Genomic DNA, 25570 nt, shown 5'->3' on the forward strand with positions numbered 1-25570 from the left:
GTTTGGGCGCAGTGTGTGCTCTGGCAGTGTTTGGGTGCAGTGTGTGCACTGCGAGTGTGTGCACTGGAAGTGTTTGGGCGCAGTGTGTGCACTGCGAGTGTTTGGGCGCAGTGTGTGCACTGGGAGTGTGTGTGCACTGGGAGTGTGTGGACGCAGTGTGTGCATTGGGAGTGTTTGGGCGCAGTGTGCACTGGGAGTGTGTGCACACTGGGAGTGTTTGGGCGCAGTGTGCACTGGGAGTGTTTGGGCGCAGTGTGTGCACTGGGAGTCTGTGCAGGAGTGTGTACTGGGACTGTGTGTGCACTGGGAGTGTTTGCGCGTTGTGTGTGCTCTGGGAGTGTTTTGGCGCAGTGTGTGCACTGGGAGTGTGTGTGCACTGGGAGAATTTGGACGCCGTAAGTGTGCACTGGGAGTGTTTGGGCACAGTGTATGCACTGGGCGCAGTGTATGCACTGGGAGTGTTTGGGCGCAATGTATGCACTGGGAGTGTTTGGGTGCAGTGTGTGCACTGGGAGTGTGTGCGCACTGGGAGTGTTTGGGCGCAGTGTGTGCATTGGGAGTGTTTGGGCGCAGTGTGTGCACTGGGAGTGTTTGGGCGCAGTGTGTGCACTGGGAGTGTTTGGACGCAGTGTGTGCACTGGGAGTGTGTGGGCGCAGTGTGTGCACTGGGAGTGTGTGTGCACTGGGAGTGTGTGGACGCAGTGTGTGCTCTGGAAGCGTTTGGGCGCAGTGTGTGCACTGGGAGTGTGTGTGCACTGGAAGTGTTTGGGCGCAGTGTGTACTGGGAGTGTGTGTGTACTGGGAGTGTGTGTGTACTGGGAGTGTGTGTGCACTGGGAGTATGTGCGCACTGGGAGTGTTTGCGCGCAGTGTGTGCACTGGGAATGTGTGCGCACTGGGAGTGTTTGGGCGCAGTGTGTGCATTGGGAGTGTTTGGGCGCAGTGTGCACTGGGAGTGTGTGTGCACTGGGAGTGTTTTGGCGCAGTGTGTGCACTGGGAGTGTTTAGACGCATTGTGTGCACTGGGAGTGTGTGGGCGCAGTGTGTGTGTACTGGGAGTGTGTGTGCACTGGGAGTGTTTGGGCGCACTGTGCACTGGGAGTGTTTGGGCGCAGTGTGTGTACTGGGAGTATTTGGGCGCAGTGTGCATTGGGAGTTTGTGTGCACTGGGAGTGTTTGGGCGCAGTGTGTGCACTGGGAGTGTGTGTGCACTGGGAGTATTTGGACGCAGTCTGTGCATTGGGAGTGTTTGGGCGCAGTGGGAGTGTGTGTGCACTGGGAGTGTTTGGGCGCAGTGTGTGCACTGGGAGGGTGTGTGCACTGGGAGTATTTGGACGCAGTCTGTGCATTGGGAGTGTTTGGGCGCAGTGGGAGTGTGTGTGCACTGGGAGTGTTTGCGCGCAGTGTGTGCACTGGGAGTGTGTGTGCACTGGGAGTGTTTGGGCGCAGTTTGCACTGGGAGTGTTTGGGCGCAGTGTGTGCACTGGGAGTGAATGCTCAGTGTGTGCACTGGGAGTGAATGGGCGCAGTGTGTGCACTGGGCGTGTGTGTGCACTAGGCGTGTGTGTGCACTGGGCGTGTGTGTGCACTGGGCTTGTGTGTGCACTGGGAGTGTTTGGACGCAATGTGTGCACTGGGAGTGTGTGTGCACTGGGAGTGTTTTGGCGCAGTGTGCACTGGGAGTGTTTGGGCGCAGTGTGTGCACTGGGAGTGTTTGGACGCAGTGTGTGCACTGGGAATGTGTGTGCACTGGGAGTGTGTGGACGCAGTGTGTGCATTGGGAGTGTTTGGGCGGAGTGTTTGGGCGCAGTGTGTTCACTGGGAGTGAATGCTCTGTGTGCTCTGGGAGTGTTTGGGCGCAGTGTGTGCATTGGAATGTGTGTGCACTGGGAGTGTTTGGTCGCAGTGTGTGCATTGGGAGTGTTTGGGCGCAGTGTGTGTAGGTAAGTGTTTGGGCACAGTGGGTGCACCGAGAGTGCTTGGGCGCAGTTGTGTGCACTGGGAGTGTTTGCTCTGGGAGTGTTTGGGCGCAGTGTGTGCACTGGGAGTGTATGCACTGGGAGTGTTTGGGCGCAGTGTGTGCACGGGGCGCAGTGTGAGCACTGGGAGTGTTTGGGCGCAGTGTGCACTGGGAGTGTTTGGTTGCAGTGTGTGCTCTGGCAGTGTTTGGGTGCAGTGTGTGCACTGCGAGTGTGTGCACTGGAAGTGTTTGGGCGCAGTGTGTGCACTGCGAGTGTTTGGGCGCAGTGTGTGCACTGGGTGTGTGTGTGCACTGGGAGAGTGTGGACGCAGTGTGTGCATTGGGAGTGTTTGGGCGGAGTGTTTGGGCGCAGTGTGTGCACTGGGAGTGTGTGTGCACTGGGAGTATTTGGACGCAGTCTGTGCATTGGGAGTGTTTGGGCGCAGTGGGAGTGTGTGTGCACTGGGAGTGTTTGGGCGCAGTGTGTGCACTGGGAGGGTGCGTGCACTGGGAGTATTTGGACGCAGTCTGTGCATTGGGAGTGTTTGGGCACAGTGGGAGTGTGTGTGCACTGGGAGTGTTTGCGCGCAGTGTGTGCACTGGGAGTGTGTGTGCACTGGGAGTGTTTGGGCGCAGTTTGCACTGGGAGTGTTTGGGTGCAGTGTGTGCACTGGGAGTGAATGCTCAGTGCCTGCACTGGGAGTGAATGGGCGCAGTGTGTGCACTGGGCGTGTGTGTGCACTGGGCGTGTGTGTGCACTGGGCGTGTGTGTGCACTGGGCGTGTGTGTGCACTGGGAGTGTTTGGACGCAATGTGTGCACTGGGCGCGTGTGTGCACTGGGAGTGTTTGGGCGCAGTGTGCACTGGGAGTGTTTGGGTGCAGTGTGTGCACTGGGAGTGTTTGGACGCAGTGTGTGCACTGGGAATGTGTGTGCACTGGGAGTGTGTGGACGCAGTGTGTGCATTGGGAGTGTTTGGGCGGAGTGTTTGGGCGCAGTGTGTGCACTGGGAGTGAATGCTCTGTGTGCTCTGGGAGTGTTTGGGCGCAGTGTGTGCATTGGAATGTGTGTGCACTGGGAGTGTTTGGTCGCAGTGTGTGCATTGGGAGTGTTTGGGCGCAGTGTGTGTAGGTAAGTGTTTGGGCACAGTGGGTGCACCGAGAGTGCTTGGGCGCAGTTGTGTGCACTGGGAGTGTTTGCTCTGGGAGTGTTTGGGCGCAGTGTGTGCACTGGGAGTGTATGCACTGGGAGTGTTTGGGCGCAGTGGGTGCACTGGGAGTGTGTGCACTAGGAGTGTTTGGGCGCAGTGTGTACACGGAGTGTTTGGGCTAAGTGTGTACACTGGGAGTGTGTGTGCACTGCGAGTGTTTGGGCGCAGTGTATGCACGGGGCGCAGTGTGAGCACTGGGAGTGTTTGGGCGCAGTGTGCACTGGGAGTGTTTGGGCGCAGTGTGCTCTGGCAGTGTTTGGGCGCAGTGTGTGCTCTGGCAGTGTTTGGGTGCAGTGTGTGCACTGCGAGTGTGTGCACTGGAAGTGTTTGGGCGCAGTGTGTGCACTGGGAGTGTTTGGGCGCAGTGTGTGCACTGGGAGTGTGTGTGCACTGGGAGTGTGTGGACGCAGTGTGTGCATTGGGAGTGTTTGGGCGGAGAGTTTGGGCGCAGTGTGTGCGCACTGGGAGTGTGTGCGCACTGGGAGTGTGTGGACGCAGTGTGTGCATTGGGAGTGTTTGGGCGCAGTGTGCACTGGGAGTGTGTGCGCACTGGGAGTGTTTGGGCGCAGTGTGCACTGGGAGTGTTTGGGCGCAGTGTGTGCACTGGGAGTCTGTGCAGGAGTGTGTACTGGGACTGTGTGTGCACTGGGAGTGTTTGCGCGTTGTGTGTGCTCTGGGAGTGTTTTGGCGCAGTGTGTGCACTGGGAGTGTGTGTGCACTGGGAGAATTTGGACGCCGTAAGTGTGCACTGGGAGTGTTTGGGCACAGTGTATGCACTGGGCGCAGTGTATGCACTGGGAGTGTTTGGGCGCAATGTATGCACTGGGAGTGTTTGGGTGCAGTGTGTGCACTGGGAGTGTGTGCGCACTGGGAGTGTTTGGGCGCAGTGTGTGCATTGGGAGTGTTTGGGCGCAGTGTGCACTGGGCGCAGTGTGTGCACTGGGAGTGTTTGGGCGCAGTGTGTGCACTGGGAGTGTTTGGACGCAGTGTGTGCACTGGGAGTGTGTGGGCGCAGTGTGTGCACTGGGAGTGTGTGTGCACTGGGAGTGTGTGGACGCAGTGTGTGCTCTGGGAGCGTTTGGGCGCAGTGTGTGCACTGGGAGTGTGTGTGCACTGGAAGTGTTTGGGCGCAGTGTGTACTGGGAGTGTGTGTGTACTGGGAGTGTGTGTGCACTGGGAGTATGTGCGCACTGGGAGTGTTTGCGCGCAGTGTGTGCACTGGGAATGTGTGCGCACTGGGAGTGTTTGGGCGCAGTGTGTGCATTGGGAGTGTTTGGGCGCAGTGTGCACTGGGAGTGTGTGTGCACTGGGAGTGTTTTGGCGCAGTGTGTGCACTGGGAGTGTTTAGACGCATTGTGTGCACTGGGAGTGTGTGGGCGCAGTGTGTGTGTACTGGGAGTGTGTGTGCACTGGGAGTGTTTGGGCGCACTGTGCACTGGGAGTGTTTGGGCGCAGTGTGTGTACTGGGAGTATTTGGGCGCAGTGTGCATTGGGAGTTTGTGTGCACTGGGAGTGTTTGGGCGCAGTGTGTGCACTGGGAGTGTGTGTGCACTGGGAGTATTTGGACGCAGTCTGTGCATTGGGAGTGTTTGGGCGCAGTGGGAGTGTGTGTGCACTGGGAGTGTTTGGGCGCAGTGTGTGCACTGGGAGGGTGTGTGCACTGGGAGTATTTGGACGCAGTCTGTGCATTGGGAGTGTTTGGGCGCAGTGGGAGTGTGTGTGCACTGGGAGTGTTTGCGCGCAGTGTGTGCACTGGGAGTGTGTGTGCACTGGGAGTGTTTGGGCGCAGTTTGCACTGGGAGTGTTTGGGCGCAGTGTGTGCACTGGGAGTGAATGCTCAGTGTGTGCACTGGGAGTGAATGGGCGCAGTGTGTGCACTGGGCGTGTGTGTGCACTGGGCGTGTGTGTGCACTGGGCTTGTGTGTGCACTGGGAGTGTTTGGACGCAATGTGTGCACTGGGAGTGTGTGTGCACTGGGAGTGTTTGGGCGCAGTGTGCACTGGGAGTGTTTGGGCGCAGTGTGTGCACTGGGAGTGTTTGGACGCAGTGTGTGCACTGGGAATGTGTGTGCACTGGGAGTGTGTGGACGCAGTGTGTGCATTGGGAGTGTTTGGGCGGAGTGTTTGGGCGCAGTGTGTTCACTGGGAGTGAATGCTCTGTGTGCTCTGGGAGTGTTTGGGCGCAGTGTGTGCATTGGAATGTGTGTGCACTGGGAGTGTTTGGTCGCAGTGTGTGCATTGGGAGTGTTTGGGCGCAGTGTGTGTAGGTAAGTGTTTGGGCACAGTGGGTGCACCGAGAGTGCTTGGGCGCAGTTGTGTGCACTGGGAGTGTTTGCTCTGGGAGTGTTTGGGCGCAGTGTGTGCACTGGGAGTGTATGCACTGGGAGTGTTTGGGCGCAGTGTGTGCACGGGGCGCAGTGTGAGCACTGGGAGTGTTTGGGCGCAGTGTGCACTGGGAGTGTTTGGTTGCAGTGTGTGCTCTGGCAGTGTTTGGGTGCAGTGTGTGCACTGCGAGTGTGTGCACTGGAAGTGTTTGGGCGCAGTGTGTGCACTGCGAGTGTTTGGGCGCAGTGTGTGCACTGGGTGTGTGTGTGCACTGGGAGAGTGTGGACGCAGTGTGTGCATTGGGAGTGTTTGGGCGGAGTGTTTGGGCGCAGTGTGTGCACTGGGAGTGTGTGTGCACTGGGAGTGTGTGTGCACTGGGAGTGGGTGCGCACTGGGAGTGTGGACGCAGTGTGTGCATTAGGAGTGTTTGGGCGCAGTGTGCACTGGGAGTGTGTGTGCACTGGGAGTGTTTGGGCGCAGTGTGCACTGGGAGTGTTTGGGCGCAGTGTGTGCACTGGGAGTGTGTGCAGTAGGAGTGTGTACTGGGAGTGTGTGTGCACTGGGAGTGTTTGCGCGTTGTGTGTGCTCTGGGAGTGTTTTGGCGCAGTGTGTGCACTGGGAGTGTGTGTGCACTGGGAGAATTTGGACGCCGTAAGTGTGCACTGGGACTGTTTGGGCACAGTGTGCACTGGGAGTGTTTGGGCGCAATGTATGCACTGGGAGTGTTTGGGCGCAGTGTGTGCACTGGGAGTGTGTGCGCACTGGGAGTGTTTGGGCGCAGTGTGTGCATTGGGAGTGTTTGGGTGCAGTGTGCACTGGGAGTGTGTGTGCACTGGGAGTGTTTGGGCGCAGTGTGTGCACTGGGAGTGTTTGGACGCAGTGTGTGCACTGGGAGTGTGTGGGCGCAGTGTGCACTGGGAGTGTGTGTGCACTGGGAGTGTTTGCGCGCAGCGTGTGCACTGGGAATGTGTGTGCACTGGGAGTGTTTGGGCGCAGTGTGTGCTCTGGGAGTGTGTGGGCGCAGTGTGTGCACTGGGAGTGTGTGTGCACTGGGAGTGTGTGGACGCAGTGTGTGCTCTGGGAGCGTTTGGGCGCAGTGTGTGCACTGGGAGCGTGTGTGCACTGGAAGTGTTTGGGCGCAGTGTGCACTGGGAGTGTGTGTGTACTGGGAGTGTTTGGGCGCAGTGTGTGCACTGGGAGTGAATGCTCTGTGTGCTCTGGGAGTGTTTGGGCGCAGTGTGTGCATTGGAATGTGTGTGCACTGGGAGTGTTTGGTCGCAGTGTGTGCATTGGGAGTGTTTGGGCGCAGTGTGTGTACGGTAAGTGTTTGGGCACAGTGGGTGCACCGAGAGTGCTTGGCCGCAGTTGTGTGCACTGGGAGTGTTTGCTCTGGGAGTGTTTGCTCTGGGAGTGTTTGCTCTGGGAGTGTTTGCTCTGGGAGTGTTTGGGCGTAGTGTGTGCACTGGGAGTGTGTGCACTAGGAGTGTTTGGGCGCAGTGTGTACACGGAGTGTTTGGGCTAAGTGTGTACACTGGGAGTGTGTGTGCACTGCGAGTGTTTGGGCGCAGTGTGTGCACGGGGCGCAGTGTGAGCACTGGGAGTGTTTGGGCGCAGTGTGTGCACTGGGAGGGTGTGTGCACTGGGAGTATTTGGACGCAGTCTGTGCATTGGGAGTGTTTGGGCACAGTGGGAGTGTGTGTGCACTGGGAGTGTTTGCGCGCAGTGTGTGCACTGGGAGTGTGTGTGCACTGGGAGTGTTTGGGCGCAGTTTGCACTGGGAGTGTTTGGGCGCAGTGTGTGCACTGGGCGTGTGTGTGCACTGGGCGTGTGTGTGCACTGGGCGTGTGTGTGCACTGGGCGTGTGTGTGCACTGGGCGTGTGTGTGCACTGGGAGTGTTTGGACGCAATGTGTGCACTGGGAGTGTGTGTGCACTGGGAGTGTTTGGGCGCAGTGTGCACTGGGAGTGTTTGGGCGCAGTGTGTGCACTGGGAGTGTTTGGACGCAGTGTGTGCACTGGGAATGTGTGTGCACTGGGAGTGTGTGGACGCAGTGTGTGCATTGGGAGTGTTTGGGCGCAGTGGGAGTGTGTGTGCACTGGGAGTGTTTGGGCGCAGTGTGTGCACTGGGAGGGTGTGTGCACTGGGAGTATTTGGACGCAGTCTGTGCATTGGGAGTGTTTGGGCGCAGTGGGAGTGTGTGTGCACTGGGAGTGTTTGCGCGCAGTGTGTGCACTGGGAGTGTGTGTGCACTGGGAGTGTTTGGGCGCAGTTTGCACTGGGAGTGTTTGGGCGCAGTGTGTGCACTGGGAGTGAATGCTCAGTGTGTGCACTGGGAGTGAATGGGCGCAGTGTGTGCACTGGGCGTGTGTGTGCACTGGGCGTGTGTGTGCACTGGGCGTGTGTGTGCACTGGGCTTGTGTGTGCACGGGGAGTGTTTGGACGCAATGTCTGCACTGGGAATGTGTGTGCACTGGGAGTGTTTGGGCGCAGTGTGCACTGGGAGTGTTTGGGCGCAGTGTGTGCACTGGGAGTGTTTGGACGCAGTGTGTGCACTGGGAATGTGTGTGCACTGGGAGTGTGTGGACGCAGTGTGTGCATTGGGAGTGTTTGGGCGGAGTGTTTGGGCGCAGTGTGTGCACTGGGAGTGAATGCTCTGTGTGCTCTGGGAGTGTTTGGGCGCAGTGTGTGCATTGGAATGTGTGTGCACTGGGAGTGTTTGGTCGCAGTGTGTGCATTGGGAGTGTTTGGGCGCAGTGTGTGTACGGTAAGTGTTTGGGCACAGTGGGTGCACCGAGAGTGCTTGGGCGCAGTTGTGTGCACTGGGAGTGTTTGCTCTGGGAGTGTTTGGGCGCAGTGTGTACACACTGGGAGTGTGTGTGCACTGCGAGTGTTTGGGCGCAGTGTGAGCACTGGGAGTGTTTGGGCGCAGTGTGCACTGGGAGTGTTGGGGGCAGTGTGTGCTCTGGCAGTGTTTGGGTGCAGTGTGTGCACTGCGAGTGTGTGCACTGGAAGTGTTTGACCGCAGTGTGTGTATGGTAAGTGTTTGGGTGCTTGGGCGCAGTTGTGTGCACTGGGAGTGTGTGCACTGGGAGTGTTTGGGCGCAGTGTGTGTACTGGGAGTGTTTGGGCGCAGTGTGCATTGGGAGTTTGTGTGCACTGGGAGTGTTTGGGCGCAGTGTGTGCACTGGGAGTGTGTGTGCACTGGGAGTATTTGGACGCAGTCTGTGCATTGGGAGTGTTTGGGCGCAGTGGGAGTGTGTGTGCACGGAGTGTTTGGGCGCAGTGTGTGCACTGGGAGGGTGTGTGCACTGGGAGTATTTGGACGCAGTCTGTGCATTGGGAGTGTTTGGGCACAGTGGGAGTGTGTGTGCACTGGGAGTGTTTGCGTGCAGTGTGTGCACTGGGAGTGTGTGTGCACTGGGAGTGTTTGGGCGCAGTTTGCACTGGGAGTGTTTGGGCGCAGTGTGTGCACTGGGAGTGAATGCTCAGTGTCGGCACTGGGAGTGAATGGGCGCAGTGTGTGCACTGGGCGTGTGTGTGCACTGGGCGTGTGTGTGCACTGGGCGTGTGTGTGCACTGGGAGTGTTTGGACGCAATGTGTGCACTGGGAGTGTGTGTGCACTGGGAGTGTTTGGGCGCAGTGTGCACTGGGAGTGTTTGGGCGCAGTGTGTGCACTGGGAGTGTTTGGACGCAGTGTGTGCACTGGGAATGTGTGTGCACTGGGAGTGTGTGGATGCAGTGTGTGCATTGGGAGTGTTTGGGCGGAGTGTTTGGTCGCAGTGTGTGCATTGGGAATGTTTGGGCGCAGTGTGTGTACGGTAAGTGTTTGGGCGCAGTGGGTGCACCGAGAGTGCTTGGGCGCAGTTGTGTGCACTGGGAGTGTTTGCTCTGGGAGTGTTTGGGCGCAGTGTGTGCACTGGGAGTGTATGCACTGGGAGTGTTTGGGCGCAGTGGGTGCACTGGGAGTGTGTGCACTAGGAGTGTTTGGGCGCAGTGTGTACACGGAGTGTTTGGGCTAAGTGTGTACACTGGGAGTGTGTGTGCACTGCGAGTGTTTGGGTGCAGTGTGTGCACGGGGCGCAGTGTGAGCACTGGGAGTGTTTGGGCGCAGTGTGCACTGGGAGTGTTTGGGCGCAGTGTGCACTGGCAGTGTTTGGGCGCAGTGTGTGCTCTGGCAGTGTTTGGGTGCAGTGTGTGCACTGCGAGTGTGTGCACTGGAAGTGTTTGGGCGCAGTGTGTGCACTGCGAGTGTTTGGGCGCAGTGTGTGCACTGGGAGTGTGCACTGGGAGTGTGTGGACGCAGTGTGTGCATTGGGAGTGTTTGGGCGCAGTGTGTGCACTGCGAGTGTTTTGGCGCAGTGTGTGCACTAGGAGTGTGTGTGCACTGGGAGAATTTGGACGCCGTAAGTGTGCACTGGGAGTGTTTGGGCACAGTGTATGCACTGGGCGCAGTGTATGCACTGGGAGTGTTTGGGCGCAATGTATGCACTGGGAGTGTTTGGGTGCAGTGTGTGCACTGGGAGTGTGTGCGCACTGGGAGTGTTTGGGCGCAGTGTGTGCATTGGGAGTGTTTGGGCGCAGTGTGCACTGGGCGCAGTGTGTGCACTGGGAGTGTTTGGGCGCAGTGTGTGCACTGGGAGTGTTTGGACGCAGTGTGTGCACTGGGAGTGTGTGGGCGCAGTGTGCACTGAGCGTGTTTGCGCGCAGTGTGTGCTCTGGGAGTGTTTGGGCGCAGTGTGTGCTCTGGGAGTGTTTGGGCGCAGTGTGTGCACTGGGGGTGTGTGCACTGGGAGTGTGTGGACGCAGTGTGTGCTCTGGGAGCGTTTGGGCGCAGTGTGTGCACTGGAAGTGTTTGGGCGCAGTGTGTACTGGGAGTGTGTGTGTACTGGGAGTGTGTGTGCACTGGGAGTATGTGCGCACTGGGAGTGTTTGCGCGCAGTGTGTGCACTGGGAATGTGTGCGCACTGGGAGTGTTTGGGCGCAGTGTGTGCATTGGGAGTGTTTGGGCGCAGTGTGCACTGGGAGTGTGTGTGCACTGGGAGTGTTTTGGCGCAGTGTGTGCACTGGGAGTGTTTAGACGCATTGTGTGCACTGGGAGTGTGTGGGCGCAGTGTGTGTGTACTGGGAGTGTGTGTGCACTGGGAGTGTTTGGGCGCACTGTGCACTGGGAGTGTTTGGGCGCAGTGTGTGTACTGGGAGTGTTTGGGCGCAGTGTGCATTGGGAGTTTGTGTGCACTGGGAGTGTTTGGGCGCAGTGTGTGCACTGGGAGTGTGTGTGCACTGGGAGTATTTGGACGCAGTCTGTGCATTGGGAGTGTTTGGGCGCAGTGGGAGTGTGTGCGCACTGGGAGTGTTTGGGCGCAGTGTGTGCACTGGGAGGGTGTGTGCACGGAGTATTTGGACGCCGTCTGTGCATTGGGAGTGTTTGGGCGCAGTGGGAGTGTGTGTGCACTGGGAGTGTTTGCGCGCAGTGTGTGCACTGGGAGTGTGTGTGCACTGGGAGTGTTTGGGCGCAGTTTGCACTGGGAGTGTTTGGGCGCAGTGTGTGCACTGGGAGTGAATGCTCAGTGTGTGCACTGGGAGTGAATGGGCGCAGTGTGTGCACTGGGCGTGTGTGTGCACTGGGCGTGTGTGTGCACTGGGCGTGTGTGCGCACTGGGCGTGTGTGCGCACTGGGCGTGTGTGTGCACTGGGATTGTGTGTGCACTGGGAGTGTTTGGACGCAATGTGTGCACTGGGAGTGTGTGTGCACAGTGTGCACTGGGAGTGTTTGGGTGCAGTGTGTGCACTGGGAGTGTTTGGACGCAGTGTGTGCACTGGGAATGTGTGTGCACTGGGAGTGTGTGGACGCAGTGTGTGCATTGGGAGTGTTTGGGCGGAGTGTTTGGGCGCAGTGTGTGCACTGGGAGTGAATGCTCTGTGTGCTCTGGGAGTGTTTGGGCGCAGTGTGTGCATTGGAATGTGTGTGCACTGGGAGTGTTTGGTCGCAGTGTGTGCATTGGGAGTGTTTGGGCGCAGTGTGTGTACGGTAAGTGTTTGGGCACAGTGGGTGCACCGAGAGTGCTTGGGCGCAGTTGTGTGCACTGGGAGTGTTTGCTCTGGGAGTGTTTGGGCGCAGTGTGTGCACTGGGAGTATATGCACTGGGAGTGTTTGGGCGCAGTGGGTGCACTGGGAGTGTGTGCACTAGGAGTGTTTGGGCGCAGTGTGTACACGGAGTGTTTGGGCTAAGTGTGTACACTGGGAGTGTGTGTGCACTGCGAGTGTTTGGGCGCAGTGTGTGCACGGGACGCAGTGTGAGCACTGGGAGTGTTTGGGCGCAGTGTGCACTGGGAGTGTTTGGGCGCAGTGTGTGCTCTGGCAGTGTTTGGGTGCAGTGTGTGCACTGCGAGTGTGTGGACGCAGTGTGTGCATTGGGAGTGTTTGGGCGGAATGTTTGGGCGGAGTGTTTGGGCGCAGTGTGTGCACTGGGAGTGTGTGTGCACTGGGAGTGTGTGTGCACTGGGAGTGTGTGCGCACTGGGAGTGTGTGGACGCAGTGTGTGCATTGGGAGTGTTTGGGCGCAGTGTGCACTGGGAGTGTGTGTGCACTGGGAGTGTTTGGGCGCAGTGTGCACTGGGAGTGTTTGGGCGCAGTGTGTGCACTGGGAGTGTGTGCAGTAGGAGTGTGTACTGGGAGTGTGTGTGCACTGGGAGTGTTTGCGCGTGGTGTGTGCTCTGGGAGTGTTTTGGCGCAGTGTGTGCACTGGGAGTGTGTGTGCACTGGGAGAATTTGGACGCCGTAAGTGTGCACTGGGAGTGTTTGGGCACAGTGTATGCACTGGGCGCAGTGTATGCACTGGGAGTGTTTGGGCGCAATGTATGCACTGGGAGTGTTTGAGCGCAGTGTGTGCACTGGGAGTGTGTGCGCACTGGGAGTGTTTGGGCGCAGTGTGTGCATTGGGAGTGTTTGGGCGCAGTGTGCACTGGGAGTGTGTGTGCACTGGGAGTGTTTGGGCGCAGTGTGTGCACTGGGAGTGTTTGGACGCAGTGTGTGCACTGGGAGCGTGTGGGCGCAGTGTGCACTGGGAGTGTGTGTGCACTGTTAGTGTTTGCGCGCAGCGTGTGCACTGGGAATGTGTGTGCACTGGGAGTGTTTGGGCGCAGTGTGTGCTCTGGGAGTGTTTGGGTGCAGTGTGTGCACTGGGAGTGTGTGTGCACTGGGAGTGTGTGGACGCAGTGTGTGCTCTGGGAGCGTTTGGGCGCAGTGTGTGCACTGGGAGTGTGTGTGCACTGGAAGTGTTTGGGCGCAGTGTGCACTGGGAGTGTGTGTGTACTGGGAGTGTTTGGGCGCAGTGTGTGCACTGGGAGTGAATGCTCTGTGTGCTCTGGGAGTGTTTGGGCACAGTGTGTGCATTGGAATGTGTGTGCACTGGGAGTGTTTGGTCGCAGTGTGTGCATTGGGAGTGTTTGGGCGCAGTGTGTGTACGGTACGTGTTTGGGCACAGTGGGTGCACCGAGATTGCTTGGGCGCAGTTGTGTGCACTGGGAGTGTTTGCTCTGGGAGTGTTTGGGCGCAGTGTGTGCACTGGGAGTGTGTGCACTAGGAGTGTTTGGGCGCAGTGTGTACACGGAGTGTTTGGGCTAAGTGTGTACACTGGGAGTGTGTGTGCACTGCGAGTGTTTGGGCGCAGCGTGTGCACGGGGCGCAGTGTGAGCACTGGGAGTGTTTGGGCGCAGTGTGCACTGGGAGTGTTTGGGCGCAGTGTGTGCTCTGGCAATGTTTGGGTGCAGTGTGTGCACTGCGAGTGTGTGCACTGGAAGTGTTTGGGCGCAGTGTGTGTATGGTAAGTGTTTGGGTGCTTGGGCGCAGTTGTGTGCACTGGGAGTGTGTGCACTGGGAGTGTTTGGGCGCAGTGTGTGTACTGGGAGTGTTTGGGCGCAGTGTGCATTGGGAGTTTGTGTGCACTGGGAGTGTTTGGGCGCAGTGTGTGCAGTGGGAGTTTGTGTGCACTGGAGTGTTTGGGCGCAGTCTGTGCATTGGGAGTGTTTGGGCGCAGTGGGAGTGTGTGTGCACTGGGAGTGTTTGGGCGCAGTGTGTGCACTGGGAGGGTGTGTGCACTGGGAGTAATTGGACGCAGTCTGTGCATTGGGAGTGTTTGCGCACAGTGGGAGTGTGTGTGCACTGGGAGTGTTTGCGCGCAGTGTGTGCACTGGGAGTGTGTGTGCACTGGGAGTGTTTGGGCGCAGTTTGCACTGCTAGTGTTTGGGCGCAGTGTGTGCACTGGGAGTGAATGCTCAGTGTCTGCACTGGGAGTGAATGGGCGCAGTGTGTGCACTGGGCGTGTGTGTGCACTGGGCGTGTGTGTGCACTGGGCGTGTGTGTGCACTGGGCGTGTGTGTGCACTGGGAGTGTTTGGGCGCAGTGTGCACTGGGAGTGTTTGGGCGCAGTGTGTGCACTGGGAATGTGTGTGCACTGGGAGTGTGTGGACGCAGTGTGTGCATTGGGAGTGTTTGGGCGGAGTGTTTGGGCGCAGTGTGTGCACTGGGAGTGAATGCTCTGTGTGCTCTGGGAGTGTTTGGGCGCAGTGTGTGCATTGGAATGTGTCTGCACTGGGAGTGTTTGGTCGCAGTTTGTGCATTGGGAGTGTTTGGGCGCAGTGTGTGTACGGTAAGTGTTTGGGCACAGTGGGTGCACCGAGAGTGCTTGGGCGCAGTGTGTGCACTGGGAGTGTATGCACTGGGAGTGTTTGGGCGCAGTGGGTGCACTGTTAGTGTGTGCACTAGGAGTGTTTGGGCGCAGTGTGTACACGGAGTGTTTGGGCTAAGTGTGTACACTGGGAGTGTGTGTGCACTGCGAGTGTTTGGGCGCAGTGTGTGCACGGGGCGCAGTGTGAGCACTGGGAGTGTTTGGGCGCAGTGTGCACTGGGAGTGTTTGGGCGCAGTGTGCGCTCTGGCAGTGTTTGGGTGCAGTGTGTGCACTGCGAGTGTGTGCACTGGAAGTGTTTGGGCGCAGTGTGTGCACTGCGAGTGTTTGGGCGCAGTGTGTGCACTGGGAGTGTGTGTGCACTGGGAGTGTGTGTGCACTGGGAGTGTGTGCATTGGGAGTGTTTGGGCGGAGTGTTTGGGCGCAGTGTGTGCACTGGGAGTGTGTGTGCACTGGGAGTGTGTGCGCACTGGGAGTGTGTGGACGCAGTGTGTGCATTGGGAGTGTTTGGGCGCAGTGTGCACTGGGAGTGTGTGTGCACTGGGAGTGTTTGGGCGCAGTGTGCACTGGGAGTGTTTGGGCGCAGTGTGTGCACTGCGAGTGTGTGCAGTAGGAGTGTGTACACTGGGAGTGTGTGTGCACTGGGAGAATTTGGACGCCGTAAGTGTGCACTGGGAGTGTTTGGGCACAGTGTATGCACTGGGCGCAGTGTATGCACTGGGAGTGTTTGGGCGCAATGTATGCACTGGGAGTGTTTGGGTGCAGTGTGTGCACTGGGAGTGTGTGCGCACTGGGAGTGTTTGGGCGCAGTGTGTGCATTGGGAGTGTTTGGGCGCAGTGTGCACTGGGCGCAGTGTGTGCACTGGGAGTGTTTGGGCGCAGTGTGTGCACTGGGAGTGTGTGGACGCAGTGTGTGCACTGGGAGTGTGTGGGCGCAGTGTGCACTGGGCGTGTTTGCGCGCAGTGTGTGCTCTGGGAGTGTTTGGGCGCAGTGTGTGCTCTGGGAGTGTTTGGGCGCAGTGTGTGCACTGGGGGTGTGTGCACTGGGAGTGTGTGGACGCAGTGTGTGCTCTGGGAGCGTTTGGGCGCAGTGTGTGCACTGGGAGTGTGTGTGCACTGGGAGTGTTTGCGCGTTGTGTGTGCTCTGGGAGTGTTTTGGCGCAGTGTGTGCACTGGGAGTGTTTGGACGCAGTGTGTGCACTGGGAGTGTGTGGGCGCAGTGTGCACTGGGAGTGTGTGTGCACTGGGAGTGTTTGCGCGCAGCGTGTGCACTGGGAATGTGTGTGCACTGGGAGTGTTTGGGCGCAGTGTGTGCTCTGGGAGTGTTTGGGTGCAGTGTGTGCACTGGGAGTGTGTGTGCACTGGGAGTGTGTGGACGCAGTGTGTGCTCTGGGAGCGTTTGGGCGCAGTGTGTGCACTGGGAGTGTGTGTGCACTGGAAGTGTTTGGGCGCAGTGTGCACTGGGAGTGTGTGTGTACTGGGTGTGTGTGTGCACTGGGAGTATGTGCGCTCTGGGAGTGTTTGGGCGCAGTGTGTGCACTGGGAGTGTATGCACTGGGAATGTTTGGGCGCAGTGGGTGCACTGGGGGTGTGTGCACTAGGAGTGTTTGGGCGCAGTGTGCACTGGGAGTGTGTGCACTGGGAGTGTTTTGGCGCAGTGTGAGCACTGGGAGTGTTTAGACGCAGTGTGTGCACTGGGAGTGTGTGGGCGCAGTGTGCACTGGGAGTGTGTGTGCACTGGAAGTGTTTGGGCGCAGTGTGTGCATTGGGAGTGTTTGGGCGCAGTGTGCACTGGGGGTGTGTGCGCACTGGGGGGGGGTGTGCACTGGGAGTATGTGTGCACTGGGAGTGTTTGCGCGCAGTGTGCGCACTGGAAATGTGTGCGCACTGGGAGTGTTTGGGCGCAGTGTTTGCTCTGGGAGTGTTTGGCCGCAGTGTGTGCACTGGGAGTGTATGCACTGGGAATGTTTGGGCGCAGTGGGTGCACTGGGGGTGTGTGCACTAGGAGTGTTTGGGCGTAGTGTGTGCACTGGGAGTGTGTGCGCACTGGGAGTGTGTGTGCACTGGGAGTGTTTGGGCGCAGTGTGTGCACTGGGAGTGTTTGGGCGCAGTGGGTGCACTGGGAGTGTGTGCACTAGGAGTGTGTACTGGGAGTGTGTGTGCACTGGGAGTGTTTGCGGGTTGTGTGTGCACTGGGAGTGTATGTGCTCTGGGAGTGTTTGGGCGCAGTGTGTGCACTGGGAGTGTCTGTGCACTGGGAGTGTCTGGTTGCAGTGCGTGCCTTGGGAGTGTTTGGGCGCAATGTGTGCACTGGGAGTGTGTGTGCACTGGGAGCGTTTGGGCGCCGTAAGTGTGCACTGGGAGTTTTTGGGCTCAGTGTGTGCACTGGGAGTGTTTGAACACTGTGTATACAGTAAGTGTTTGGGCACAGTGGGTGCACCGAGAGTGCTTGGGCGCAGTTGTGTGCACTGGGAGTGTGTGCACTGGGAGTGTTTGAGCGCAGTGTGTGCACTGGGAGTGTGTGCGCACTGGGAGTGTTTGGATGCAGTCTGTGCACTGGGAGTGTTTGGGCGCAGTGTGCACTGGGAGTGTTTGCACGCAGAGTGTGCACTGGGCGCAGTGTGTGCACTGGGAGTGTTTGGGCGCAGTGTGTGCACTGGGAGTGAATGCTCAGTGTGTGCTCTGGGAGTGTTTGGGTGCAGTGTGCGCACTGGGAGTGTTTGGGCGCAGTGTGCGCACTGGGAGTGTTTGGGCGCAGTGTGTGCACTGGGATTGTGTGTGCACTGGGAGTGTTTGGGCGCAGTGTGTGCACTGGGAGTGTGTGTGTACTGGGAGTGTTTGGGCGTAGTGTGTGCACTGGAAGTGTGTGTGCACTGGGAGTGTTTGGACACAGTGTGTGCACTGGGAGTGTGTGTGCACTGGGAGTGTGTGTGCACTGGGAGTGTTTCGGACACAGTGGGTGCACAGGGAGTGTTTGGGCGCAGTGTGTGCAGAGGGTGTTTTGGGGCAGTGTGTGCACTGAGAGTGAATGCGCACTGGGAGTATTTGGGCACTGTGTGCACTGGGAGTGTTTTGGCGCAGTGTGTGCACTGGGAGTGAATGCGCAGTATGGCACTGGGAGTGAATGCGCAGTGTGTGCACCTGGAGTGTATGGCAGGAGTGTGTGCCCTGGGAGTGTTTTGGTGCAGTGTGTGCACAGGGGGCACAGTGTGAGCACTGGGAGACTTTGGGCACAGTATTTGCACTGGGCGTAGTGTGTGCACTGGGAGTGTTTGGGCGTAGTGTGTGCACTGGGACTGTTTAGGCGCAGTGTGTGCACTGGGATTGGATGCTCAGTGTGTGCTCTGGGAGTGTTTGGGCGCAGTGTGTGCACTGGGAATGTGTGTGCACTGGGAGAGTTTGGGCGCACTGTGTGCACTGGGATTGGATGCTCAGTGTGTGCTCTGGGAGTGTTTGGGCGCAGTGTGTGCACTGGGAATGTGTATGCACTGGGAGAGTTTGGGCGCAGTGTGTGCACTGGGAGTGTGTGTGCACTGGGAGTGTTTGGTCGCAGTGCGTGCATTGGGAATTTTTGAGCGCAGTGTGTGCATTGGGAGTGTGTGTGCACGGGGAGTATTTGGGCGCAGTGTGTCCACTGGGTGTGTTTGGACGCAGTGTGTGCACTGGGAGTGTTTGGACGCAGTGCACTGGGAGTGTGTTTGGACGCAGTGTGTGCACTGGGAGTGTTTGGGCGCAGTGTGTGCACTGGGAGTGTGTGTGCACTGGGAGTGTTTGGGCTCAGTGTGTGCACTGGGAGTGTTTGAACGCAGTGTGTATACAGTAAGTGTTTGGGCACAGTGGGTGCACAGAGAGTGCTTGGGCGCAGTTGTGTGCATTGGGAGTGTTTGGTCGCAGTGCGTGCATTGGGAGTGTTTGGTCGCAGTGCGTGCATTGGGAGTGTTTGGGCGCAGTGTGTGCATGGGAGTGTGTGTGCACGGGGAGTATTTGTGCACAGTGTGTGCACTGGGAGTGTGTGCACTGGGAGTGTTTGGACACAGTGTGTGCACCGGGAGTGTGTGTGCACTGGGAGTGTTTGGACACAGTGGGTGCACCGGGAGTGTTTGGGCGCAGTGTGTGCACTGGGAGTGTTTGGGAGCAGTGTGTGCACTGGGAGTGTGTGTGTACTGGGAGTTTTTGGGCGTAGTGTGTGCACTGGGGGTGTTTTGGCGCGGAGTGTGCACTGGGAGTGAATGCGCACTGGGAGTATTTGGGCACTGTGTGCACTGGGAGTGTTTTGGCGCAGTGTGTGCACTGGGAGTGAATGCGCAGTATGGCACTGGGAATGAATGCACAGTGTGTGCACTGGGAGTGTATGGGAGCAAGTGTGTGCACTGGGAGTGTGCGCCCTGGAAGTGTTTTGGTGCAGTGTGTGCACAGGGGGCACAGTGTGAGCACTGGGAGACTTTGGGCGCAGTGTCTGCACTGGGCGTAGTGTGTGCACTGGGAGTGTGTGCACTGGGAGTGTATGGACGCAGTGTGTCCACTGGGAGTGTTTGGGCGCAGTGTGTGCACTGGAAGTGTGTGTGCTCTGGGAGTGTTTGGACGCAATGTGTGCACTGGGAGTGTTTCGGTGCAGTGTGTGCTCTGGGAGTGTTTAGGTGCAGGATTATATGAAAGAGCTGGATTTGTAACCAGAGTCGCCGCCAATCCAGAGCCGGCACGTGGGCTCCTCAAATGTTTGCATAAGTTGCGGTTCATAGAAAGCGGATCATGGAGTGAACCTGATACACCCCGGTATAGACCCGGACCCGGACCCGGACCCGCACCGAGCAAACCCAGTCCACACCCGGAGCCGCTGCGGGGGATGGAGCCGGTCCCGGAGCAGGTGCAGGTGTCGGAGCCGGAGCCTGGACCGACCCCGCTCCCGGTGCCCCGGCCCCGGCCCGGGATGCTCGCCTGCCCGCTGTGCCTCCGCCTGCTCTGGGAGCCGGTGACGGCGGCCTGCGGACACTCGCTGTGCCGGGGCTGTGGGCCGGGGGGACCGAGCCCGCGGTGTCCCGTGTGCCGGGAGCCGCTGGTCGGCCCGGGCTGGGGGAGCCGGGTCAACGTGCTGCTCCGCGGGCTGCTCCACAACTGGTGCCCCGGGCCCGGCACCGAGCTCGGCCCCAGCCCGGGGGGCGGCCGCTCACAGCCCCCGCACTGCGGTAAGGACAGCTCCGCCCGGGCTGGGGGCTGGGTCACTGGGGGCTGGAGCACTGGGGGCTGGACATTGCGGACTGGGGGCTGGGCATTGCGCTGGGGGCTGGTTCACTGCGGGCTGGGCATTGTGCATTGGGGGCTGGTTCACTGCGGGCTGGGCATTGTGGACTGGGGGCTGGGCATTGCGCTGGAGGCTGGGTCACTGGGGGCTGGAGCACTGGGGGCTGGGCATTGCACTGGGGGCTGGGTCACTGGGGGCTGGGCATTGCGCTGGGGGCTGGAGCACTGGGGGCTGGGCATTGCACTGGGGGCTGGGTCACTGCGGGCTGGGCATTGCGGACTGGGGGCTGGGCATTGCGGACTGGGGGCTGGGCATTGCGGACTGGGGGCTGGAGCACTGGGGTCTGGGCATTGCGCTGGGGGCTGGGTCACTGCGGGCTGGGGGCTGGGCATTGCGGACTGGGGGCTGGGCATTGCGGACTGGGGGCTGGAGCACTGGGGGCTGGGCATTGCGCTGGGGGCTGGGTCACTGCGGGCTGGGCATTGCGCTGGGGTCTGGAGCACTGCGGGCTGGGTCACTGGGGGCTGGGCATTGCGCTGGGGGCTGGGTCACTGCGGGCTGGGCATTGCGCTGGGGACTGGGCATTGGGGGCTGGGCATTGCGGACTGGGGGCTGGGCATTGCGGACTGCGGGCTGGGTCACTGGGGGCTGGGCATTGCGCTGGGGGCTGGAGCACTGGGGGCTGGGCATTGCGCTGGGGGCTGGGTCACTGGGGGCTGGGTCACTGCGGGCTGGGCATTGCTCTGGGGGCTGGGTCACTGCGGGCTGGGCATTGCGCTGGGGACTGGGCATTGGGGGCTGGGCATTGCGGACTGGGGGCTGGGCATTGCGCTGGGGGCTGGGTCACTGGGGGCTGGGCATTGCGCTGGGAGCTGGAGCACTGCGGGCTGGGCATTGCGCTGGGTCACTGGGGGCTGGGCATTGCGCTGGGGGCTGGGTCACTGGGGGCTGGGCATTGCGCTGGGGGCTGGGCATTGCGCTGGGTCACTGGGGGCTGGGGTCTGGGCATTGCGCTGGGGGCTGGAGCACTGGGGGCTGGGTCACTGGGGGCTGGGCATTGCGCTGGGGGCTGGGTCACTGCGGGCTGGGCATTGCGCTGGGTCACTGGGGGCTGGTCACTGGGGGCTGGGCATTGCGCTGGGGGCTGGAGCACTGGGGGCTGGGTCACTGGGGGCTGGGCATTGCGCTGGGGGCTGGGCATAGCGCTGAGGGCTGGGTCACTGGGGGCTGGAGCATAGCGCTGAGGGCTGGGTCACTGGGGGCTGGAGCATAGCGCTGAGGGCTGGAGCACTGGGGGAATGGCATTGCGGGCTGTGCACTGGGCTAGGGCACTGGGGGCTGGGCACTGGGTTATTGCCCCGCGTTAGGGCCCCGGGTTACGGCCCCGGGTTAGGGTCCCGGGTTACTGCCCCGGGTTAGGGTCCCGGGTTACTGCCCCGGGTTACTGCCCCGGGTTACTGCCCCGGGTTACTGCCCCGGGTTACTGCCCCGGGTTACTGCCCCGGGTTACTGCCCCGGGTTAGGGTCCCGGGTTACTGCCCCGGGTTACTGCCCCGGGTTCGGGTCCCGGGTTACTGCCCCGGGTTCGGGTCCCGGGTTACTGCCCCGGGTTCGGGTCCCGGGTTACTGCCCCGGGTTAGGGTCCCGGGTTACTGCCTCGGGTTAGGGCACTGGGTTACTGCCCCGGGTTAGGGTCCCGGGTTACTGCCCCGGGTTAGGGTCCCGGGTTACTGCCCCGGGTTAGGGTCCCGGGTTACTGCCCCGGGTTAGGGTCCCGGGTTACTGCCCCGGGTTACTGCCCCGGGTTAGGGTCCCGGGTTACTGCCCCGGGTTCGGGTCCCGGGTTACTGCCCCGGGTTAGGGTCCCGGGTTACTGCCCCGGGTTAGGGTCCCGGGTTACTGCCTCGGGTTAGGGCACTGGGTTACTGCCCCGGGTTAGGGTCCCGGGTTACTGCCCCGGGTTAGGGTCCCGGGTTACTGCCCCGGGTTACTGCCCCGGGTTCGGGTCCCGGGTTACTGCCCCGGGTTCGGGTCCCGGGTTACTGCCCCGGGTTAGGGTCCCGGGTTACTGCCCCGGGTTAGGGCACTGGGTTACTGCCCCGGGTTAGGGCACTGGGTTACTGCCCTGGGTTAGGGCACTGGGTTACTGCCCTGGGTTAGGGCACTGGGTTACTGCCCCGGGTTAGGGCACTGGGTTACTGCCCCGGGTTACTGCCCCGGGTTAGGGTCCCGGGTTACTGCCCCGGGTTAGGGTCCCGGGTTACTGCCCCGGGTTACTGCCCCGGGTTAGGGTCCCGGGTTACTGCCCCGGGTTAGGGTCCCGGGTTACTGCCCCGGGTTAGGGTCCCGGGTTACTGCCCCGGGTTCGGGTCCCGGGTTACTGCCCCAGGTTACTGCCCCGGGTTAGGGTCCCGGGTTACTGCCCCGGGTTAGGGTCCCGGGTTACTGCCCCGGGTTCGGGTCCCGGGTTACTGCACCGGGTTAGGGTCCCGGGTTACTGCCCCGGGTTAGGGTCCCGGGTTACTGCCCCAGGTTAGGGTCCCGGGTTACTGCCCCGGGTTACTGCCCCGGGTTAGGGTCCCGGGTAACTGCCCCGGGTTCGGGTCCCGGGTTACTGCCCCGGGTTCGGGTCCCGGGTTACTGCCCCGGGTTCGGGTCCCGGGTTACTGCCCCGGGTTAGGGTCCCGGGTTACTGCCCCGGGTTAGGGTCCCGGGTTACTGCCCCGGGTTCGGGTCCCGGATTACTGCCCCGGGTTAGGGTCCCGTGTTACTGCCCCGGGTTCGGGTCCCGGGTTACTTCCCCGGGTTAGGCTCCCGGGTTACTGCCCCGGGTTAGGGTCCCGGGTTAGGGTCCCGGGTTACTGCCCTGGGTTAGGGTCCCGGGTTACTGCCCCGGGTTCGGGTCCCGGGTTACTGCCCCGGATTAGGGTCCCGGGTTACTGTCCCGGGTTACTGCCCCGGGTTACTGCCCCGGGTTAGGGTCCCGGGTTACTGCCTCGGGTTAGGGTCCCGGGTTAGGGTCCCGGGCTACTGCCTCGGGTTAGGGTCCCGGGTTACTGCCTCGGGTTACTGCCTCTGGTTAGGGTCCCGGGTTAGGGTCCCGGGTTACTGCCCCGGGTTAGGGCACTGGGTTACTGCCCCGGGTTAGGGTCCCGGGTTACTGCCCCGGGTTAGGGTCCCGGGTTACTGCCCCGGGTTAGGGTCCCGGGTTACTGCCCCGGGTTAGGGTCCCGGGTTACTGCCCCGGGTTACTGCCCCGGGTTAGGGTCCCGGGTTACTGCCCCGGGTTAGGGTCCCGGGTTACTGCCTCGGGTTACTGCCCCGGGTTAGGGTCCCGGGCTACTGCCCCGGGTTAGGGTCCCGGGCTACTGCCCCGGGTTAGGGTCCCGGGTTACTTCCCCGGGTTAGGGTCCCGGGTTACTGCCCCGGGTTAGGGCACTGGGTTACTGCCCCGGGTTCGGGTCCCGGGTTACTGCCCCAGGTTACTGCCCCGGGTTAGGGTCCCGGGTTACTGCCCCGGGTTAGGGTCCCGGGTAATTGCCCCGGGTTCGGGTCCCGGGTTACTGCCCCGGGTTCGGGTCCCGGGTTACTGCCCCGGGTTCGGGTCCCGGGTTACTGCACCGGGTTCGGGTCCCGGGTTACTGCCCCGGGTTAGGGTCCCGGGTTACTGCCCCGGGTTAGGGTCCCGGGTTAGGGTCCTGGGTTACTGCCCCGGGTTCGGGTCCCGGGTTACTGCACCGGGTTAGGGTCCCGTGTTACTGCCCCGGGTTAGGGTCCCGGGTTACTGCCCCGGGTTAGGCTCCCGGGTTACTGCCCCGGGTTAGGGTCCCGGGTTACTGCCCCGGGTTAGGGTCCCGGGTTACTGCCCCGGGTTCGGGTCCCGGGTTACTGCCCCGGATTAGGGTCCCGGGTTACTGCCCCGGGTTACTGCCCCGGGTTAGGGTCCCGGGTTACTGCCTCGGGTTAGGGTCCCGGGTTACTGCCCCGGGTTAGGGTCCCGGGTTACTGCCCCGGGTTCGGGTCCCGGGTTACTGCCCCGGGTTCGGGTCCCGGGTTACTGCCCCGGGTTCGGGTCCCGGGTTACTGCCCCGGGTTAGGGTCCCGGGTTACTGCCCCGGGTTAGGGTCCCGGGTTACTGCCCCGGGTTAGGGTCCCGGGTTACTGCCCCGGGTTCGGGTCCCGGGTTACTGCCCCGGGTTCGGGTCCCGGGTTACTGCCCCGGATTAGGGTCCCGGGTTACTGCCCCGGGTTAGGGCCCCGGGTTACTGCCCCGGGTTAGGGTCCCGGGTTACTGCCTCGGGTTAGGGTCCCGGGTTACTGCCTCGGGTTAGGGTCCCGGGTTACTGCCTCGGGTTAGGGTCCCGGGTTAGGGTCCCGGGTTACTGCCTCGGGTTAGGGTCCCGGGTTAGGGTCCCGGGTTACTGCCCCGGGTTAGGGTCCCAGGTTACTGCCTCGGGTTAGGGTCCCGGGTTACTACCTCGGATTAGGGTCCCGGGTTAGGGTCCCGGGTTACTGCCTCGGGTTAGGGTCCCGGGTTACTGCCCCGGGTTAGGGTCCCGGGTTACTGCCTCGGGTTAGGGTCCCGGGTTAGGGTCCCGGGTTACTGCCTCGGGTTAGGGTCCCGGGTTACTGCCCCGGGTTCGGGTCCCGGGTTACTGCCCCGGATTAGGGTCCCGGGTTACTGCCCCGGGTTCGGGTCCCGGGTTACTGCCCCGGATTAGGGTCCCGGGTTACTGCCCCGGGTTAGGGTCCCGGGTTACTGCCCCGGATTAGGGTCCCGGGTTACTGCCCCGGGTTAGGGTCCCGGGTTACTGCCCCGGGTTAGGGTCCCGGGTTACTGCCTCGGGTTTTAGCGCCTGTTCTGACGAAAGGTCATCGACCTGAAACATTAACTCTTTCTCTCTCCACAGAAGCTGCCCGACCTGCTGAGCGTTTTTGGCACTTTATTTGGTAAACTGAGGCCCCATCTGTCTGTGAAGGTGTACGTAAACGTGTGAGAGAGAGGGAGGGAGGGAGGGAGAGAGAGGGGGTGGGGGAGGCAGGGGAGAGGAGAGAGAGAGAGAGAGAGACAGACAGAGGGGTAGGGGTGAGGGGTAGAAAGACAGAGGGAGAGGGAGTGTGAGCGAGAGAAGGGGGGGAGGAGAGAGTGAGAAAGGAGCGGGAAGAGAGAGCGAGAGAGGTCGGGTGGGGGTTAGGGACAATGAAAGAAATAGTACATTTAAAAACACTTGCTGGTTGTGGAAAGCACTCCAGGTCCAGTGAATTAGCAGGGAGGGAGAGGGCTGGTGTGGGCAGTGGCATTGGAAGGAATTGTGGAGAGCAGTCACTGAACACTTTAAACACTTGTCTTTTTGTGAAAGGGTTTGGCAGAGTTTTCAGTAAGGGGAGGTTACACAAGGCGGTGTGAAAGGCTGATGTCACTTGTGAGTGTTTCTGGGGACACATCCAGTAATGTTAACCTTACCGAAGAGGAATAACAATGCAAGGGTGGAAACTCGAGGGAAGGAGAGGAATGCTTTGGAATGTTAAAGATGTAATATGAATACAAATTGTTCCTGTTGTAACAGTTGCTCAGCATTTAGTGCTCAGACCCTGAAGCCTTAAAGGGTTAATGGGGTGGTGGGCTGGGGTAGTGTGGTGGTGGGGTTGAACTTGATGCAGCGATACATTTACAGACTGACAGTCCCAGATGCTCCGAGGGGCATATCACATGGGCTGGAAAAGATTGTGTGAGGGCAGCAACCAATTATTAGGGTCATGAAGGGTCAGTCAGGTGGGGTCACTTCACCACTCATAGGTCTCTGAGACAGTGAATATTTAGGACAAGATAAGTAGCAATGGACGCATATTCTGCAGGTTAGCTTCACTAATTTTGGGAATCGGGGCGTATTTTTGCGGAGCTTTCCCTCTTGGGATTCAATGGGTGGGTAGGGTCAGTGATGGGGGAGTGTACATGGGCTGTGGGAGGGGATTCAATGGGTGGGTAGGGTCAGTGATGGGGGAGTGTACATGGGCTGTGGGAGGGGATTCAATGGGTGGGTAGGGTCAGTGATAGGGGAGTGTGTACATGGGCTGTGGGAGATTCAATGGGTGGGTGGGGTCAGTGATAGGGGAGAGTGTACATGGGCTGTGGGAGATTCAATGGGTGGGGAG

General features: G+C 60.4%; 1 protein-coding gene across 2 annotated transcripts in view; it reads left to right on the top strand.

The window, feature by feature from the left end:
- The window catches only part of LOC139262808 (LON peptidase N-terminal domain and RING finger protein 1-like), a 175936-nt gene that overhangs the window by 103190 nt on the left and 47176 nt on the right, over positions 1-25570 (top strand). Inside the window, exon 1 of one of the 2 annotated variants that reach the window (XM_070877961.1) lies at positions 18745-19361. The exons of the other annotated variant lie outside the window; for it this stretch is intronic. Within the exon in view, the coding sequence (XP_070734062.1) occupies positions 19022-19361 (340 nt within the window). The 5' untranslated portion in view covers positions 18745-19021. Of the gene's footprint in view, positions 1-18744; positions 19362-25570 lie in introns of those variants that run through there. 2 annotated transcript variants of the gene reach the window in all.

The sequence above is a fragment of the Pristiophorus japonicus genome, chromosome 4 (assembly GCF_044704955.1).
Source record: "Pristiophorus japonicus isolate sPriJap1 chromosome 4, sPriJap1.hap1, whole genome shotgun sequence".
Taxonomy (NCBI): Eukaryota; Metazoa; Chordata; class Chondrichthyes; family Pristiophoridae; genus Pristiophorus; species Pristiophorus japonicus.